The sequence below is a fragment of the Dermacentor andersoni genome, chromosome 1 (assembly GCF_023375885.2).
Source record: "Dermacentor andersoni chromosome 1, qqDerAnde1_hic_scaffold, whole genome shotgun sequence".
In the NCBI taxonomy this organism is placed as follows: domain Eukaryota; kingdom Metazoa; phylum Arthropoda; class Arachnida; order Ixodida; family Ixodidae; genus Dermacentor; species Dermacentor andersoni.
The window spans coordinates 234,461,168-234,481,002 of NC_092814.1; the positions used below are offsets into that span (position 1 = coordinate 234,461,168).

Below are 19,835 nucleotides of genomic sequence, written 5' to 3' on the forward strand. Positions count from 1 at the left end.
CACACACACACACACACACACACACACACACACACACACACACACACACACACACACACACACACACACACACACACACACACACACACACACACACACACACACACACACACACACACACACACACACACACACACACACACACACACACACACACACACACACACACACACACACACACACACACACACACACACACACACACACACACACACACACACACACACACACACACACACACACACACACACACACACACACACACACACACACACACACACACACACACACACACACACACACACACACACACACACACACACACACACACACACACACACACACACACACACACACACACACACACACACACACACACACACACACACACACACACACACACACACACACACACACACACACACACACACACACACACACACACACACACACACACACACACACACACACACACACAGGGTGTCCGAACTATCGTGCAACAAGATTTAGATATATGCAAATGCCACGTAGCTGGGCAGAACCACGGTAATGTTGTTTGCCGTCGCTTGGAGATATTCAGGTAATTTGTTGCATTCTGTCTAATTGCATAATTATTCTTAATCAATTAATCAACTTCTCAAATATTATAATTAGATTAAAAGTGTCAATGAGAAAATTGTAGAGCAACATGGAAAACTCCCCATACAGCTTTCTTTTGCACATTATGTGCGACATAAAGGTGTTTTTCCAAGCCTGAAAGAGAATCCCACGCATATACACAAAGTGCCTCGAGTGTCCAGTCGCGCATATTCGCAAGAGCTGACGATTCCTTCTGTGCAAGGTGGATGGGGGAGTGAGTGAATGTGGCAGTAACTTGATCAAGCACACGCGGGGGCTGGGGAGGCAGGAACGCGCACCTGTCTTCTCCTGGTAGCGCACGCATCTCCTCCTCGTGCCCGTCCGTGCGCGGGCCACGCACAAATCCTCGAGGTAATCTCTCTGCGGCAAGTGCAAAGGTTGAGCTGAGATGGTTGGTGCCTTCACCAGCCAAACGTAGCCGTGTTAGGCCTACGAGCCATAAAATCCACAATCGAATTCAGAATCAGCGGCGTCTAATGAATCAATTTTCATAACACACGCTAGTTTAGAGAAAGCAATAGCCGCAATCACTTCCCCTAGCTTGCGAACTTCACGCGTTACCACGAATCCAACCCAGTTTGGTGCTAGGTTAGAGCCGTCGCTTCGATGGGTGCCGCCATGTTTGCTGACACAAAGCTTTTGGGGCCGCTATTTGGGCTGCCGCTAAATTGGTGAAATAGCGTTCCCAACGCAAAACCTCAACACTGTTTGTGTCTTGCGCATGCGCAGTGGCTTCGACGCTATTTCTTTGGGGCCTCAAAAAGTTTGGGGCCCCTATTCTAAAACTCTCTAATACCTTTTTTTCAGTAGGACTTTATTTGAATTTGTTAGCTTAAAACAAGTGTAGAACAGTAAAGCAGCTGTAACAACTTTTTGCCAGGATGCTGTCGCATATCCACCACGACAATCCTATATTCCAGTGAGGTTGAATTTGAGATTGTCATTACTCCTCTTCTTCTATATCCTTGGCATAAGCAAGCAACGAGGACAGATGTAGTGCAGCACAGCACAGCCCAGCCCCCAGTGCAACTACAGTTGTTCCAGCCAGCGCATTTTTTACATAGGTTGTATGTCCAGTAATACAATAAAGGTACATTATCTGTACACACACTTTCAGTGTAGGCTAGATGTGTCACCTAACAATTTCACCCCCTATGGTGGCTTAGTGGCTATGGTATTGTGTTGCTAAGCACAAGGTCACGTGTTCAAGTCCCGGTCGTGGCGGCCACATTTCGATGGGGACAAAAGGCAAGAATGCCCATGTCCTGTGCATTGGAGGCATGTTAAAGATCCCCTGGTGGCCAAAATTAATCTGGAGTCCCCCACTACAGTGTGCCTTATATTCAAATCATGGGTTTGGCATGTAAGATCCCAGAATTCATTCATTCATTCACCTAACAGTTTCACTTGTGGGCACTTTGAATAGTCTTGTGATGTTTGATAAAACATATTTTATCTTTCTGTAGCTCAGAGGCTCACCTTGGAGTTGTAACTTAAGTGCCGCTATAAGTTGCTTTCTTGGTTCACACCTTTTTCTTGTTTTCTATGTCACTTTCTTTAGCTCTTTCTTTTCATATTGGACACAATCTTTGCTATCGGGTGTGATAATTCACAGCGCAAGAATGTTTGGCTGGGGTTTAAGCTAGCTATCAGTTACTACTTGTTTGATAGGTAGTTGCTCACTTGATTTTTGTTGTGTCAGTATGATCTCGCTGAAATTAGGGCATAACTTAGCAAGGTCATTGTTAAATCATGTTAAGCTGCATCAATTCAAGATTCTGCAGTTATCATAACGAGAAAGCACGATGCTGTTGCAGGAAATTGGAAGTCTTTATCGCTTGCAGCAATGTTTTTGCTAAATTTGTAAGCTACTGCTCCTTGCACAAAGCCATGTCTTTGTCTTCACAATCCTGCACAAATATGAAATGCTCACAGTATATAAGTGTCGGAACAAAGGGAGTTTCCAGCAGAGTTTTATGATGCTGAAAATGAATTTATATATATATATATATATATATATATATATATATATATATATATATATATATATATATATATATATATATATATATATATATATATATATATATATTATGTAGCAGAATTTTTTGTAAACTTCTGTGCAATTCTTGCTGCATTTTTACAGCACCTGACAAGTGCTATTGTAGCGCCCTGTGCCATGCCAGAGCATGCCTTGCAGTGATATTGAAGTTTGGTAATGTTTACGACCCAAAGGATTTTTCGTTAGATACATGTGAAAAGAGAGATTTGTTTGAGTTGTTGCACTATTGAACTTTAATAGCCACCACAATGAACCGATACCAAGTTAACAGACAAATTTAAAATTGTTTCCTGTCCACATATTTTAACATAACCACTTTGCCTTGTGTAGTTTTTGTTGTGAAAACAGTAAAGAAATGACATATAACAATGTGGCATTGGTATTTCTGGGTCTGTGCCAACTGAACTGCTGTATAACACTAACTGTTGTGAATTCTCCAAATGAATTTTTTTTCCTCTTCAAGGGGTCCAACTACCTGCCTCGGTCACACCCCCCAATCCCCGAGAGTGAGGTCTTGGACCACCCAGCCTTGCAGCGCACCATTCTGGAGCTCGCAGAAGTGCTGGATGTGCGCTCTCTCTTTTCGGAGATAGATGAAGCTGACTGACAGGCGGTAATGTTCACCCTGGCCTGAGTGGGAAAATGCCACAAGCTTAACCGGTCTTTCTTCCTTTTCTGCCCACCTTCTTCCTCCTGCGAGCCTTAACACAGTGGGTGCTTTTATCCCCGACACTTGACTCCTCTTCAAGCTCTCCTTCGTGCACTGTGGTCAGGGCATTGTTGCCATGTTTTCCAGGTGACATGCTGCAACTGTTAGTATATTTTTTTTTCTCTGAATGCTAAGAGAAGAAAATTGCATTTTCTTTTTCTATAATGGCGATTTCACTCGCACAGCTGTATTCAGCTCTATTAAGCAGCTGGTGCTCAGTGGAAGTTCTAAAGTAGGCCCTTGGATATTCGGATCAAAGTGCAAATGGGCTTTAGTCATGAGAAAGGGCAATAAACGCACTGCCAAAAGTTGCTGAAGTCTATGCTACAAAGGTCGTAAATGTTCTCAGCTCATCAGTACCTTTTTTTTTTTATTTGGAAGTTGCTGCTAAACATCCAGGCCTTGCCCTCTAGCATGTTTTCTTTCATATAGTATTGTAAAAGAAGCTATTATTATACAAGCCCAAAACAGGTGAGGCAGGTCATATTATGTGCTTGTGTTGATGGAAATGCCTAACATTCACGGATATTGTTAGCTGATGTGTTCCCAAGGAACGACTTCACCATATGTTGTTCTGAGGCAGTTTGTTTTAGTATTATGTACTGGGCTTGTATAAGCAACCATTGAAAACTTTTATGTAAATTTTAATTTAAGGAAGCAGAGTGTAAGCATGCACAAGTGCATTTTGCTAATTTTGTTGGTCGAACTAAGCTTTGTTTTGTCATCATCACGCAAGCAATATTGTTTGATATGTAACTTGTTTTTTGCTTGTGCCATAACATATCGAGTGATTGGTTCTCTATGAATAACGACCTTTCCTCTTTGTATTCTGCTAAGTAAGAAGTGGACTTAGCAGCTAAAATGGGACTGAAGTTTAGCTCTCTACACATGGGAATTGTGAGTTACTTGGCAGCGGCTGCGCAGTAGCTTGTAGAGTTGCTATGCTTTTTCTTTTCAGGGTCAATTAACAGTACTTTATTATTAAAAAAGTACTGATACTGTATATGCAAAGTGCACACTGCTGTTCATTTTTATTTTGTGCCACTACTGTACACTTTATTTTGTCTCTTTCCATTTAGCAGTATTTCTGGTAACGCTGGAACTGTTCTGTGAAAGAAAATCAAATTTATCTGTCACTGCTCTCTGACAAACCATGATTTGTAGACTGAATAACTGACAATTTTCAAGCCTGCAGGAAATCTTAGTGCATTGGACAAAGACAGAACAGTCCCTTGGCATTAATAGTGCAAGCATGTTCAAGTAGCCTGTTTTAGAATTAAGCAGTACATTTACAGCATTATTAGGAAGCTTGACTGATACATTGCAAAAGGACGCATAGGTGGGCTAATTGGTAATGCATTATTAGAAAAACTTAGAATGCTATAAACTCGCAGGACGTAGAAAAGGAACATGCACCACATACGCTCACTCACAACTGATGTTAATGCACGTATTGAAAAAATATGTATATGTAGAAAATGGACGCATTGCGCATGTCAAGACGAGGTACAAAACAAGCATACATCCAAGGCATGTGTTAACATCGATTAATAAAATGGAATTCTTTGTCATGCAGTTATTACACAAAGTGCGGCATTCTTGGTGATATGATAGGCTTCCGAGATTTCTTGTGCAGTGATTGTGCGGTTAAGGTGATGGAACAAAATGACTGTTTTTGAAGATGGGTTTACACGGACACGATTTACAATGTGAGGCAAGATGAGAGGATGGCGCGCCGTTTAATAAATTTCTGTGCTCTGAGGCGTACGTTAACACACCGGTTTGTTTGGCCAATGTACATATCACCACAGCTTAGGGGAATTTTTTATACTGCTTTTGAGACACAATCGACAAGACAACTAACATGTTTCTGGCTGCATTCCTGTGCCCTTCTGTGCACAATGGAACAAATGCTAAGCCTGTGGGGTGCAGAAAATGCCACCCAAACGTCAAAACGCTTTGCCACATTTTTTAGGCCTTGTGAAATTTTATGTGCCTAGGGAATAACTGCCAATTTTTTGTTTGCTTCATTTCGAACAGAAGGATGATGCCTGCATTTTCCTTGCTTTGCAATGCGCATGAGCTTCTCACGAACTGATGTGTTGAGGTGCATATGGTAACCTGCGGTCTTAAGGCATTCCACTTGCATTCTGAAACTCGTGCTCAGCTTGTGCATGCAAGTTTCTTCCAAGGCTGCGTGTAAGCCATAAAAGGGTTGATAAAGAAGGTTTTTGCGTTGCCATTAATGATGGCACCTTCACCAAAACATGAAAGTTCTGTGGAGGAATTCTAAACCAGTTTCAGTGAAAAGCAAGGATGTAAAAACAAGAGCGAAGCTTCTGTTGAAAAGGCTAAATTTAGAAAAACTTGGCTCCGAGTGTCAGGAAAGTGGAAGGTGTAGAACTAAAAACATTTTTCAGTATTAAAACGCACAAACCCGAAATGCTGTTTAGAGCAATTGTGTTGGAAAAGGACACCTGGCAGCTAGCTGTGTCTAAGTGTCTTCAGAAGCGCCTCCGCGTTAACTATAACAGATCCTTTTTGTGCTAATAACTGTAGCATTATTGTGGAGTACCTTAACAGCAATGACCTTGCTGGCTTCACAGCCTTCAACATTGGCATAGTTGATCTTTATTATTCCTTGCCGCACGACAAATTGTTAAGCTACGTTGAAGATTGTATTGTATAATCTAATGACGAACTTGTCTTTAGTGATAGATGTGGTGTTTCATTTGAGTCCCTTTTGGAAATTTTGACCTTCTACTTAATATTTACCATGCAGAAATCAGGTGTTTGTATAAGTTCTTGCGTTGTGCCAATATTAAGTTCCATTTTTCTTGGCGCAGTAGTTAGTGCTGTAAACACACAACTTTAGGAAGGTGTATCGGTCTTCAGATATGTGGAATATTATATTATTTTTATTGACAAATCACGCGCGTCACAGAATAATGAAAACATTGTTGATTGTTTTGAAAAAGAAGGTATAGGTCTAAAATTCACCTTCAAGCTGCCAAGTAATAATAGATTGCAGTTTCTTGATGTGTGCATGAATTTTGGTGCGGATCATGTTTGCTAGCAGTACAATTTGATCTACAAAGTGGGTTTTAGATCTCATGTCGTGGCACTAAAAAATTGTAAAATGTGGAATTGCTTGGTCGTGCTTACGTGCGGCCTTGGAAAAAACTTGCATGCACAAGCTGAGCACCAGTTTCCAAATGCAAATGGAACGTCTTAAGGCTACAGGCTACCCTATGCACATCATCAAATGAGTTTGTGAAAAGCTGGTGCGCCTTGCAAAGCAAGGAAAATGCGGGCATTGTCCTTCTGTTCAAAATGAAGCAAAAAAAAATTGGCAGTTATTCCTTATGTACACAAAATTTCACATGACCTAAAAAATGGGGCAAAGCGTTACGGCGTTTGGGTGGCATTTACTGCGCTACACAGGCTTGGTCGCATTTGTTCCATTGTGCAAAGGAGGGCACAGGCCACGTCATTGGGTGATATAAAATGCAGCCAAAAACGTGAAGCAGTTGGCACTCAACGTGGTGATGATGATAGCTACTGCACTTGCGGTTTCTGTTCCACGCGAGAGTTGCGGCGCTGTTACTTTTAGCCGAATTTGTAATACTGATCTTCCTCGGTTGTAGAGGGGAAAATAAATTATGTGCGTTATTCTGAAATATGTGCTGTATTGAAATTCGTAGTTCTGAAATATATTTACCTTGAAAATATAGGCAATCTGGTGGGAATTTTTAAAATATTCGTAAAATTGAGAAATTCGTTACTGTGGAATTTGTAGTAATGAGATTTGACTGTAGTCATATTGTTGACTGTGTCTCAAGAGCAGCATACAAGATCCCCTAAGCTGTGGTGATAAGTACATTGGACAAATAGGCCGATGTGTCAATGTACATCTGAGAGAGCACGGAAATTAATTAAACGGTGTGCCATCCTCTCATCTTGCTTCACATTGTAAATTGTGTCCGTGTAAACCTATCTTCGAAAACACAGTCATTTTGTTCAGTCACCCTAACCAAAACACACAAGAAATCTCGGAAGCCTATCATATCACTAAGAACGTCGCACTGTGTGTAAGCCAACCATCCTTATTACTGCCTGACAAAGAATTCAATTTTAATAATCGATGTTAAGACGTGCCTCGGATGTATGCTTGTTTTGTACCTCGTCTTCACATGCGCGATGCGTCCATTTTCTACATATGTATTTTTTTCATACGTGCATTAAACATCAGTTGTGAGTGAGTGCGTGTGCTGTGTGTTTCGTTTCTATGTCCTAGAAGAAAGGGAGTTGACCGAGGGGCCCAATTTTTATTAACCATATCATGAGAAGCCAACAAAGACACTGAGGAAAACATAGGGGAAATCACTTGTACTTACTAATTGAATTAAAGAAACGATAAATGATGGCAATGAAAGTGGATGAAAAAACAACTTGCCGCAGGTGGGGAACAATACCACGTCCTTGCATTAGGCGTGCAATGCTTTATGTCCTGTGTGTTTATAGCACTTCAAGTTTTTCTAGTAATTGACTGATACAGTTTATGATGTTTGCAGGTATTTCACAATTTTTCCATTCATATGGGATTGAATTATTTTAAAGATACTAATTTTTACTGATATTATTGCTTTGGTAGCAATAATAATGTGACAGCCTACTTTCGTATCTGGTATACTTTTAAAATTAATGAATTAGTACCTGGGGGTGAATTATTTTTGTGTCAAGTTTTTGTTACTTATATTTGGTTTCCGGTTGTTATTTCGTTGAAATAATTGATTTGACGTACATTATGTGGGTCTCGCAACAGACATTTTAGTCAAGACTGTTGACCTGAGCCAATCTTAAAGTCACTGTAGCATAACTGCGAGTTGGCTTAGTTGGAACAGATTCATTTTTTAAAAAACTTTTTGTGCACAAACAAACAGGGACAAAGAAATGGAGCAACACAAGGACGAGCACTTGTTCTTTACTTGTTCTTCTATAGTTGGACATTGAGGAGGAGTTAGTATACGATTTCAAACACATGAGACATATCTGTGTGTTGAGGGATGCTTATAAGCCTGCTGTCACATTAATTTAACATATTGAGTGGCTGGCCATATTGCGCAGATCTTGTCGCAAGTCTGGCCGGAGACCATCTTAATGTCCTGCAACGTGAAGCCAACCATATCAGCAGTAATCTGACTGCACATACTTATTTGGCTATGTGAATCACTGTCAAACCTGTTGTTCTTGTACTTAGTCACGTCGATACTTTTTGTTCCTGACCTTTTATGACGCATGAACACAAACTATAATGCAGAGTGGCATTTATTTTGCTTCACTTTCTAGCATCACTTACTAGCCTTTTGCTAATTTGGTATTTTGCCATGTATTATGTTTGCAGAAAATTTTATAGTCTGCTAAAAAGCAGGTAAGGTTTTCACTCAGGTATAAAGGACAGAGCTGCATAAGTACTTTCCAGTGAAGGGTCTTCACTGCTATGATAACCTCTAAAAAAACAACTGAATGTTATTGCTGCTGTACAAACTACAATAGTGCTACTTCATCTCTTGGTCAGCTGGGTGCAAAGTGTAGGTATAAATTCTTTGCTGGACAAGCAGATGTGCTATTCTGGTGCATTATCGGAAAATGGCAATGTGCACTAGCATTGGCGTTTTACTGATTTATGTTGCAATCATAGCACATTGCCCAGTGCACCTTGGTGTATAAAAATGATGGAATGAAGAGGGCCCACTTTGCCTGTAGGTATTTCAAGGTGCACATTCATTGAGAGAATTCTATGAGACAGACGAATACTGCATTACAGTAATGTTGAGAAACCTTAGTTTTGAGAACTAGGTAAGCTCTGCAGCAAAAACAAATGTTGTAATGTATATACTAATTGAAAAGTGCAGCTTTTGCTGATTAGCTGCCCTTCTATGCACCTGCGTTTTATGCCTGCCTTACCAAATGATGCAGCTGCATCAATGCTTTTAGTATGTGAGTGATACCTTGAAGCTCCTAAAGCATGTGGTGTATCTTACTGTACAGTACACATTCAGTGATAAATTAAGTTCAGTTGTGCATCATTCTAGATAATGAAGGTTTCTTTTGCAAAAACAACAAAAAGGAAGCGTTCTGTTTTCTTGCACACAGTAGGTTGCTTTCACTGAATTTTCCTCTATAATTTGTTGAGAATTGCAGGAAACAAAGTTAAGCCTAAATGATTCACATGAAATATTTTAGCAAGTAGCTGCTGATATAGTATAACATTACATAATGCTTTATTCCTGAATGCATTTGTTTGCTGATATCATGGAAATTTATAACCAAAAGCCTTTCTTTTCTTTTAATAGCAACATGAAGCTTGTTAACCCTACAATTCTGCTAGAAACTTTAAAAAATATTCGCTTGTGACCTTTAGTAGAATTGTAACTTATTTAGGAGTATGTCCTCTAAAGGGAGTACTGATGCGAAATTTTAGTAATGTACTTTTCTGCTGTGATGAATAGTTATTAACCCAAGAGTTGTGGTATGCAAGCTAATTTGCTCTAGCATGTGACAAGTTAAGTAAATCGTTATTTAATATGACAGTCTAGGCTGAGTGCCACGGGCATCATCATGTTGTCATTCATCATGCTCTACATAGCTGGCAGTCACATAATATTCTAAACGACAAATCGATGTGCCAGATAACCTAATTGCTGTTGCAGGCTTACTGTGCCTAAGAAAGCTTAGTGCTTCTAAATCTCCTAAGTTTATTCAGGGCGCTTAGATAAGTGTTTTGAGAGTGCAAACCATCTCCTGTACCACCAAACCATTTATCATATTTTCCAGTGTACAAGTTGCACCTTTGTTATTAGTTGCAGCCCTCTTCTAAACAGCTTCTTGAAGAAAAGGTTAGTATATAAGCTGCAGCCTTGTAAGATGCATCTTTTTGGTCAATTAGTGTTATGAAATGTGACTAAGGATGTTTGCATTTTTATTGCAAAATATCTTTGTTGGTGTCTGGCATAGCTGATGTGCAATATAGTACTGCAGTGCACGATCCAAATTGGTGATCATGTGCAACATGTACTGGGAGAGCTGAGCACGAACCTTGCCAGTGCACATTGTGCTTTTTTAAACCCCTTTTTATGCACATTGATTTGCTAAAAAAGAAAGTGCTATGTGTAAGTGCAGGAGGAAAACAGTCCTCCAGCACATCATGCACAAGTATGACCACTTCTAGTGCGCAGTGTCGCAAATCAGTTTGTTCATAGAAGTGCTGCAGCTCTGTTCGAATTTTCATCTGTGTGCACAAATAGATTAAGCTTTGCTGTAGAGGTTTTGCACGTCTTCATAGGATGCATGTTGTAACATGTCACGGCACATGCCGGGCCACCTAAGCATTGGATGAACAATGGTCCACATGACGGAAAGCACAGTCATGGTTGGCACAGTGCTCAGAAGTTGAGTTGTGCTGATATTGGATTTTTTTCTCACATTATTGTACTACACATGGCCTCCAAAAATTTTGCATCATACTTGCAATCTTGGGAGTCTACACAGCTGGCCATTACTGTCACCACTGCGTCATGCACTGCCTATATACCAAGCCCAGAGGATATGGCTCTTGTCAAGCAGTATGAGATAGCATCCACTTCCACAAGTGCTCAATGCTGTAATGTAGTATTTCAGAAACTAGAGAAACAAATAAATTAACAAAATTAAAATGAATTAATAAATGACCATTTAAGCTGCATTGACGAAAATGTTAAAGAAAGAAAACGTGACTTATGCACTAGAAAATATGGTACTCCCTTCTGCCTCACGTGGAATTTCTTTGTGTTACATACAGGATGAGACAAGACTGGATAAGAAAAGCCACAGTGAAGGCGAGCAGAATGTTACACGTGCTCGGCGAAGCAGCAGTAGCAAAATGATTGGCGTAAAGGCCTTTTACTCATACTCAGTACATGTCTGTGTCTTTGTTTTAGCAAATATGGGGAGAATATGGTAGAAATTAAACTAGTTTATAGATGGCACTCACACTATCCTGCTTCTCTGGCTTCTGCATCAGCTTTTTGTGACACAGGCAGCACTTTCCAAACTGTAGCAAATTTTGCTCATATCATACACTCTTTTGGGTTTCTGTTTATGTCACGTTTATGCCTGGGTCACTTTTTGAAGTCAGTTGCTTGTGCAGTCTTTCAAGATCAAATTAATCATTGTTTGTCTGGATGCTGCCAGATACTTATTTGCTCAGCAGTATCCATGTGCACAGAGGAATTGAACACCTTAGTCATCTCAACCTTGAAATTTGTTGAAATGCAGCGATTTGCTATAGCATGACATTGCCTCAAGTAAAGGTAGGGCTGCCAGATGCTTTTCATTTGTGCATGCGTGTGTTTTGTGCATGCATCTGTGATTTTCTTTGGAGCAGTGTGAACAAAAGAGAATGCGTGCACTGCTATGTGTGAGGCAGGATCTACTAGGAAATGCACACGTAATGCTGTTTATATCAGCCTAATGCTAGCAATGCCTCCTTTCAGGCTGAAAATTTGCAGTTTTGATTCCATCTTGCTTTCTTCCCTCCTTCCTTTGTGATAGTCTCTCTCTTTCTCTTTTAACAGAGGAGTTTATGTATGGATCACGAGAGTAGGCAATTTCTTCTAGAGATTGTATGTTAGGTCATGTGCCTGCAAAAACTTTGGACTTGCTTTAAATGAGAGATGTTCACCCAGAGCCAAACTACAGGAATTCCGTTCCTGACTTCTGAAGAACAAAACGTTCGAATCCTTTATGTAACCTGTCATGTCTTAAAATAGGAATCAACAGGGAGGATTTTTGTAGTGGAAGGATTATGGTAACACAAGCACTACCAGTGAACACCCTCACTCCTGCAAGACACCAAAGTTGCATTGTCCATTGAAGCTCCCTCATGGAACACCCTGTCTACTGAAACAATCAGGCAACTCCTCAGCCCCATGGATAATTTTACTCCTTGAGCAACATATTGTGATGTAGTCTGTGTCACAGTAGCACAAAGTGGGATTTCTTGTTTTTGTGGGTACCTCACGGCAACTTAGTAGCAGGTGTGACTTGGTCATATATTGTGTTACTGTTATTGAAACAGCAAATTTCTAAAGCATTTCAGTGATACTTTTGCAGAAGTTAATACATTTCACTGCACTTCATCAGTCAAGTTGTGCAAAGCAAGAGCAGTTCAGGGTTATTTCTGTGCAGGAAAAAAATTTGTTGGGATCCAATGAGCTGTACATAATTTAGTAGTAGAATTATGCATGGTGACTTGAATTTTACAAACTTGTGAGGCACAGTGGTGTCATACTAGGTCTTTCAGCTGAGTAATTAAAAAATGCCTCTAAATGAGGCTGGTTAGATATTATGTGTGGATTTGTCCAAATAACTTTAAACACACTGGCAACTTTTTTAAAATTATAATGTTTATTACAAAACACAGGTGCAAAAAAAGTGAATAAAGTGGCATAGATGCAATAATTACCTAATTACTATTTTTAACTTGTAAACTTGGGGAGAATTAGTCTAACACTTGGAGCCCCTATAACATCAGAACCACCCTTCAAAATTGTGACACTGCTGTGTGCTGTAGCTGTATAAATTTTGGCTTAATTAAGGGCTGAGGCTGAAAAGAATGTAAAGAGCACAGTTTCCACACCTGGAAAAGACATACCTCGCTGATACATCTGTCAGTGGTGCACAGCTGTCATTTGCAGGCTGCAATTATTCTGGCTTGATGATGAAATTTAGAAAGGCTTAAGTGTTGGGCACCAAATCACACTGCTTTCATAAATGCACACATGATATATGCCTTGTAAATATTTTGATAGAAAATGTTTACAGTGTCATATATTTGTTCATTACTTGACAGACAGGTCAGGTGTGCACATTTTCCCAGTTCCTGTTTCTTGGATCGAAGAAGTCAATGTTTTTCAAGTTAAAGCACCTGGCATTACACTTTTCAAAATCTAAAAGCAATCTTAAGCACATTCAGTAGGAACTCAAAGTTTATTAAAATAAGCAGTCTGCATGTTCTTCTTAAGCCATGTTCTCCTTAAGGTTATTATAGCGTCCCTTATTTTTTAGTTAAATAATTTTTAAGTCATATTTTAAAGCATCTGTCACTATGGTTAGAGCGACCCCAATGAAGGCACAATATATTTTGCATTTCGTTTTAGACCTTTTTGGACACTTTAGAATGCTCTATGTTAAGTTGCTGGGGTCATTTTTGCCATGATAATGTAATGTTACTTTACAGATAAAGCTTACTCGTATAACTGCACTTACAAATATTCCTTCATATCATTTCACTGTTGTCATTTTTACTGATTATCAATCTCAACATTATCTTGATTCTGTTTTGGAATGCAGTCATATGAAATATAAGATGTTGAAATAGGATTTTTCAGAGAATTATGAAGAGTTTTGCTTTGCCATTGTTAAGGCCCCTATGGTAAAGAGAAAGATATGCTTTGCTGTTCCTTTAACATAAGCCAAATGTCTTAATCAGAAAATGTGTTTACTCGTTTTAAAATGAAGCAAGTTAAAGATGAGTTGCAGGTACTTTTTCAGTGACATTGTAAGAAAACACACTGCAATGTAGGCAAAACAATGCCGCCCCCATCGCAGTTATGTAGTCTTCTGAAACCTGGGATGCATTTGTGTGCACAGATTTTCCTTTCAGAATAGTCTTAACTTTCAGAATAAGTCAGTAGGAATATATTATAAAGGTGAAAATTGTTAAATATTTTTCCAATAGCCCTGATAGTTTCAGCTCAGTGCAATGTCCAATATATTGGACACTGCGATTCTTCCCGGCCTTTTTTCACCCAGCACGCATGTAATGATCGGATTGGACAAACTTTAATAAAGGTCCTGCATGTAATGATGTACCGCAAATAGTGTGCTCAAACTCGTGTGCAAAAATGTTTTAATACTCGAAAGGTTAAAGTAGTGAATAAAGGACATAAAAAGGAGCCTTTCTCTGCTCAACAAGAATTTCACTTAAGGACATTGCTGGGCTAGTTGGTGCATTGTATTTAAGCCTTTTTCCTGTCTTCTTGTATGTTTCCTGTGTGTGTCTTATTTTGGCTGGTTTTTTCGTAAAGAATTTTGCTCTTGTGTTTATTTCTTATGGGCAATTTCAAAACATGTTCTGTCCTTTGTTATGCAGGAGTGCTGACATTTGGTGCAAAAGAACTTTGCTTTCATGTTGCAGCCCTGTAGTCTGCAACGGGCAGCATTGGCAGTATCAGCCAGCCTTGGGAAGTGGCCAGTGCTCTTTTCTTGGGGTTCTCCTGGAGATAGTCTAGCCTGCTTTGATGGCGAATGCCACTTGGCTTCGTTTTTGCTCTCCATTTCATCCTTTGTCTTCCCTTGAGCCACGAGGGTCTCAGCAACAGATTGGCATAACTCCATAAATTTGAGTATTTCTTTCCGCAATTCCTGTAGGGAGCACATGTCCTGCGTGTACTGGGCCCAGGAGTTGCTGAAGGCGATATCCAAGAGGTGAAAGATGGATCTAATTGACCATGACTTGTGCTTTTCTCGAGTAGTAACGTATCATCCTATGTGCTAGGTCAATGCCGGCAATGTTTACGTTGTACATGCACACAATGTCTGGGCAAGAGACATCGACATGTTTTCTTTTATTTTTTTCCCTTATGAGACCACCTGTAACAGGTGTCTTGCGAGTCCTGGCCAAGAATTGAAGAAAGAAAAGTTATTGACTTGCTGTCGTACCAGCAGATGAAAGTCTGTTGCTTGTCTTTTCTGACCCATGCTTCTAATGTTCCTCTTCCTCTTTGCTTCAGCTCCTTCTCACTAGAAAGCTTTACCCTTTTTGGTATTCGGTTATTTATCCGTGGTCCTGTGGCGGCGATCCCTTTTTCCGCAAGTTTATCTAGCAGTGGACCAGATGTAAAGTACCTGTCAAAATAAAGCTTCGTTCCTGGGAGCAGTGTATCCATAAGCCGTAGCACTGCAGATTCTGCAATTCCAGAGCTCCCTGGGAATAGGCTTGATTTCATTCCTTGATAAATTTTGAAATTGAGCATTAATCCATCTGGTGGTAGCAAGAACAACATTTTTCATACCTTCGGGATTTGGCTTGTGTGGAACGTGTTGCTTCAGCTGTGTTTGTCCACTGAAAGGTATCATTTGCTCATCAACACGGACAAACTGTGTGTGAGGGAGCTTCTGCCAGCCCTCCAGTACAAATGTGACTAGTGGCCTTATGCGCCACAGTAGATCCTCTTTCTTGTCTTCCGCACTCACGTCAAGCTCATTAACCAACTGCAGGCGGTGTCGCAGCTTGAAATATCTGTCTCTGGTCATGTCGTCAGCAACAAGAGGCACTCTTGTCTTCTTTTGCCAATACATTCGTATTCGTGGATAACAGAGGCATGACATAGTCAAGGAAATTCCAAAAATAGTTTTCAGCTCCTCCACTGACGTTTTCAAATAATTTCACGTACCTTGAATATAACTCCTATTAATCACAATGCCATTTTCTCGTACACCTCATTTTGAGTATACTGCACAAAGTAGTTAATTGGTGCCCAAGAAACCTGTTTTTCACTCCTATCAGCACTGCTTTGGAAGTCTGGGATTCACGTTGGAAGCTGGCTGCATGTAAAAGAGGCAGCAATGAAATAGAATCACCCATGTAAGTGTTTAATGTCCTAACAATCTCCACAAAGCTAGCGCTTGCAATATTTCCTTTCTTGCCATTGATGGCATTTCCAAGATTTATTAGTTCTTCCAGCGCTTGATGTGGGGGCCCGTCATCATCTCTGCTTTCATCTGTTTCTGAGTTTGCATCATCAAGGGGTGCGCAGAAGTTCGGATCCACAATAGTGTCGTCGTCACTATCGAAAAAGCTCAATGTCCGACATGTTCCCTTAGGCAGTTCTTCGCAAAATCACGTCAGCCGTCTCTATCAGACACGCAAGGCTGATCTCCTACAGAAAAAAAGAGATGCCATTTCGTCCACAAGCTGTTAAATCCCAACAGTACTCATCTGTTGTTCATAATAAGGCTATCGCAAAAGTCTGGTCAAAATAACCGGGTTGAGTCCCAGCATCCAACATAATGGACACCCAAAATCAAAGGAAGTGTAGATTAAAGTAAGCACGTGAGCAGTTTGAAGTTTCTATTCTGAGTGTTCACTGTTGTATCAACTTTAATATAAGATCAAAGATATGCATTGAAAGTAGGTAGAAATACAACAAACAGTACTTACTTCTCCGGCAGATGCCATAAAATGCCATGCCGCTGAATGCCGTCATTCTGGAACTGTTTTGGCGGGAATTTGAGTGATGCATTTTCATCAGTGCAGCATAGATGACGCCAGCAGGTGTCCACTACATTGGACAGTGGGGTTTGATGAGGATAAATGTCTTGGCATAGGAGCACTGTCTCATTACTTACCCCGGCATTCATAAATGCATCTTGAAGCTCATGCCAAATGACGCCTCGCGTGAACGTGCCCAAGACCCTCATTGCGTTTCCTTTGGTGCGTTCACGACAGGCGTCCTTTAAATCAGGTCAAGCGTGGGCTCCAAGTTTAGACACATTTCTGAATACGGGAGTTAGTGTCCAATATATTGGACAAATCCTCGTAGCGGGGTCTCGGGAAGGTAGAGCAAATGAACAGCGAGCGTTTGGATTGCAGTAGTGACATAGACTGCTGCGGGCTCGGAAAGAGTCTTCTACCAAGCTCGTACTGCCATATAGACAATATTTCACTGTTTGTGCTGCAGAAAGCCATTGTGGGCTCAGCAGACTGTAGTAAATGCTGTCACTTCACTTTGGAGAATATCATATGCATTCCCTGTGCAAGTGTAACAGCATTATAATTTACCACGGGATCATTGTACCTTGGGCCAGTTGGTTAGTCATAAAAGAAGGAACCTAGCACAAACAAGACGACAGTAAGAGGAACACATACGATGGGACAGGTGCTTGTTTGTCTGTCTTGCAGTGAGTTGTTCTTTGTTTGTGTTCACACTGAGCTGTAATTGTTTACATCATTGTCTCTAGTTACTAAAAAAAACTAAAGGACTTTCATGTTTTTGTGTGCTAAACAAATTTATGTCTGCAGAAATGGTGCACTGTGTAACTCAGCTCCACCACTGTGCTATAACACTCTGGATGGTGGTCGGGCTGTGTGAATGTGCTTGACTTTCTCTTTCCAAATGGTGAATTTAGACAGCCAATAGTTATAACAGTGATTATGTTAAGGCATATTCATGAAAGCAGCCTTGATATATGATATCCTTAATTTGGAATATGTAGCACTACCACTGCACCGGCAACACTTTGGAAGTTCTGATCCCACAGTTCTCAGTTTGTTGTTAAATGCTAGTCTAGCCACAGGTCACCATGGTACTTGTGAACACTTCCTCTCTGATACATTTCGCTTAGCATTCCTTATCTTTCTTGTCTTGTAAGCTAGTTCAGCTGTCACATTATGTTGCGTTAAAATGACCAATAATGCTCGGCACGTGTTGTGTTGGACCTTCATCTCCAATTATAGTGATTTCAAAACATTAAACACAAGAGGTTTGTTATAATTGTTGCTGTGATTAACCATAGGCTATGACGAATATTATTATTCGGTATGAGAAAATGCATATACAATTGGCTGAGAGGGAGATAGGTCGCAAAAATCTAGTCTTTTCCAAGGCTGTGGGTCATGCAGGGATGACTGTGTGCTGTGGTTTGCTAACTCCTTAAGGAGGAATTATTCTCAGCTGTACTCAAGAATACCTCAAGGATTGTGAGAAAGCTGTTCTTGTTTTTCTTCCAGTGGTAGAATGCTGCCATATTCAGTTTTCTCCCTTCTCACCAATGCATTTTTGGAGCGTTACACTACAGCAGCTTGTGCTGATATCACTTAGAAGCTGCTTATGCTTTCATTGTGCCAGTATAGCGTACTGCACCTGATAAGGCAGCCATATTTACTGCTGGTGAATGTTGAGCTGTTTGCATTAATGCTCCACCTCATGAGGAGGTGTTGTTTTGTTGTGTGTGGCCTTCTGCCCACCATACTCCAGAAGCCTTTCTTGTCCTTCATATGAGGGAAGGTCTCAGTCAGGGTGAAACATGAGGCAAGCATGATGGAAGTTTGGCAAGGATGAGCCTCGTCATATATTTCTGTTGTTTCCGGGTCTTGGGGCCTGCATAGTGCAATGAGCGATTGCTAGATTGCACATAACTAGTCAGCATACCAACTTTGTAGCAATTACCAGCACCTTTTTCCACAGAATAAAAAAAAAATTGCTTGTTCTTGAATGCACACAGCACCCTTCACAACTGCTAAAGCCTTGCTGCTTACCACAGCAACGTGATAGGTGCACTGTTCCTCTCGGAAGTTGTGCATTTTTTCCTCCTGTTGCATTACACACATCTAAGCATTATTTATTGCACACAGCACTAGGTCTGTTTTGATAACAGCAGTGATATTACATTTGGTGTGTGTCCATTGTGAATTCCAGTTTGATGTGCTTGGTACCACATTATGAGAGAATGTATTTTCGGCTTATTTAGAAGGTACCTTTGCACATTGTAGTGTGGCGAGATCATTTTGTGAAAGTGTGGCTGTTGAAGCTACGTATGATGTATTTATTTACATTTGCTTTAAATTGCTATGTGCCTGCCTTAAATGTTTTTTCATTGTGCTGTTTACCTGTGCTTCTGTTTGTGTAATGTGTATTCAAAAGTTGTGTTTAAGGTGAAAAATTCTGTCTTGTAGCAAGACTGTTTTTGTAATATTTTGCTGCCCTGGTGAGGTGCATTGTTCTTATTGCAGTTGTTAAATTTCTTGAAGATTTTTAACCCTTGTGCTATCATGTTGCTAGTCATAGAAGCTTTGAATTATTTGTTATTTTCTAGTCATGTCGAATTCTGCTCCATTTTGTTAGCTCTCATATGTTTTCCTCAAATGTCCTCAAGTGTATTGACTCAAGTCTGCCTGCCATGTTACTTGATGAACATTCACCATTTACAAAGGTTGTTTACGTGGGGTATGGCCAGTGCACAGCAAACTTTTATGCCGAGATGTGCGTGGCACAGTAATTGCATCTGTCCAGAGCTCTTTTTGGGTCGTGCTGGTGATGTTGGCTTACATATGTGGGACTGTGCAAGAGAACCTTATCTTTTCCACTCTCCATGAAGTATGCATAGTTTTATGCCAGAGGCATCAGTCATGGCTGTACACATCCAAGTGACTACTTTTGTATAAAGTTCTTGCTCCACTGAATGCTATTAAGCTGTCTGGCTTGCTTAAGTTTGTTATACCTATTACAGGACCATTTGAATTGAGCATTGCAGGTTAAGTTGCAACATAAATGCCTTGGCTTTTTTGGAGTAAAGGTACCTGTTGTGCATTAGCTAAAGCAG

At 40.4% G+C, this 19,835-nt stretch overlaps 1 protein-coding gene and 1 pseudogene across 4 annotated transcripts in view; one reads left to right on the forward strand and one right to left on the reverse strand.

Moving 5' to 3' along the window:
• The window catches only part of LOC126547926 (protein SCAI), a 106,254-nt gene extending 101,841 nt beyond the window's left edge, over positions 1–4,413 (forward strand). For all 4 annotated transcript variants that reach the window (XM_050195989.3, XM_050195991.3, XM_050195990.3 and 1 more), the window contains one exon: positions 3,165–4,413. In XM_050195989.3, coding sequence (XP_050051946.1) covers positions 3,165–3,308 — 144 coding nt within the window. In that variant the 3' untranslated portion in view covers positions 3,309–4,413. The remainder of the gene's footprint in view (positions 1–3,164) is intronic.
• A 2,399-nt stretch (positions 4,414–6,812) lies between these two features.
• LOC140218584 (piggyBac transposable element-derived protein 3-like) lies at positions 6,813–15,890 on the reverse strand (annotated as a pseudogene).
• Positions 15,891–19,835: the final 3,945 nt, after the last annotated feature.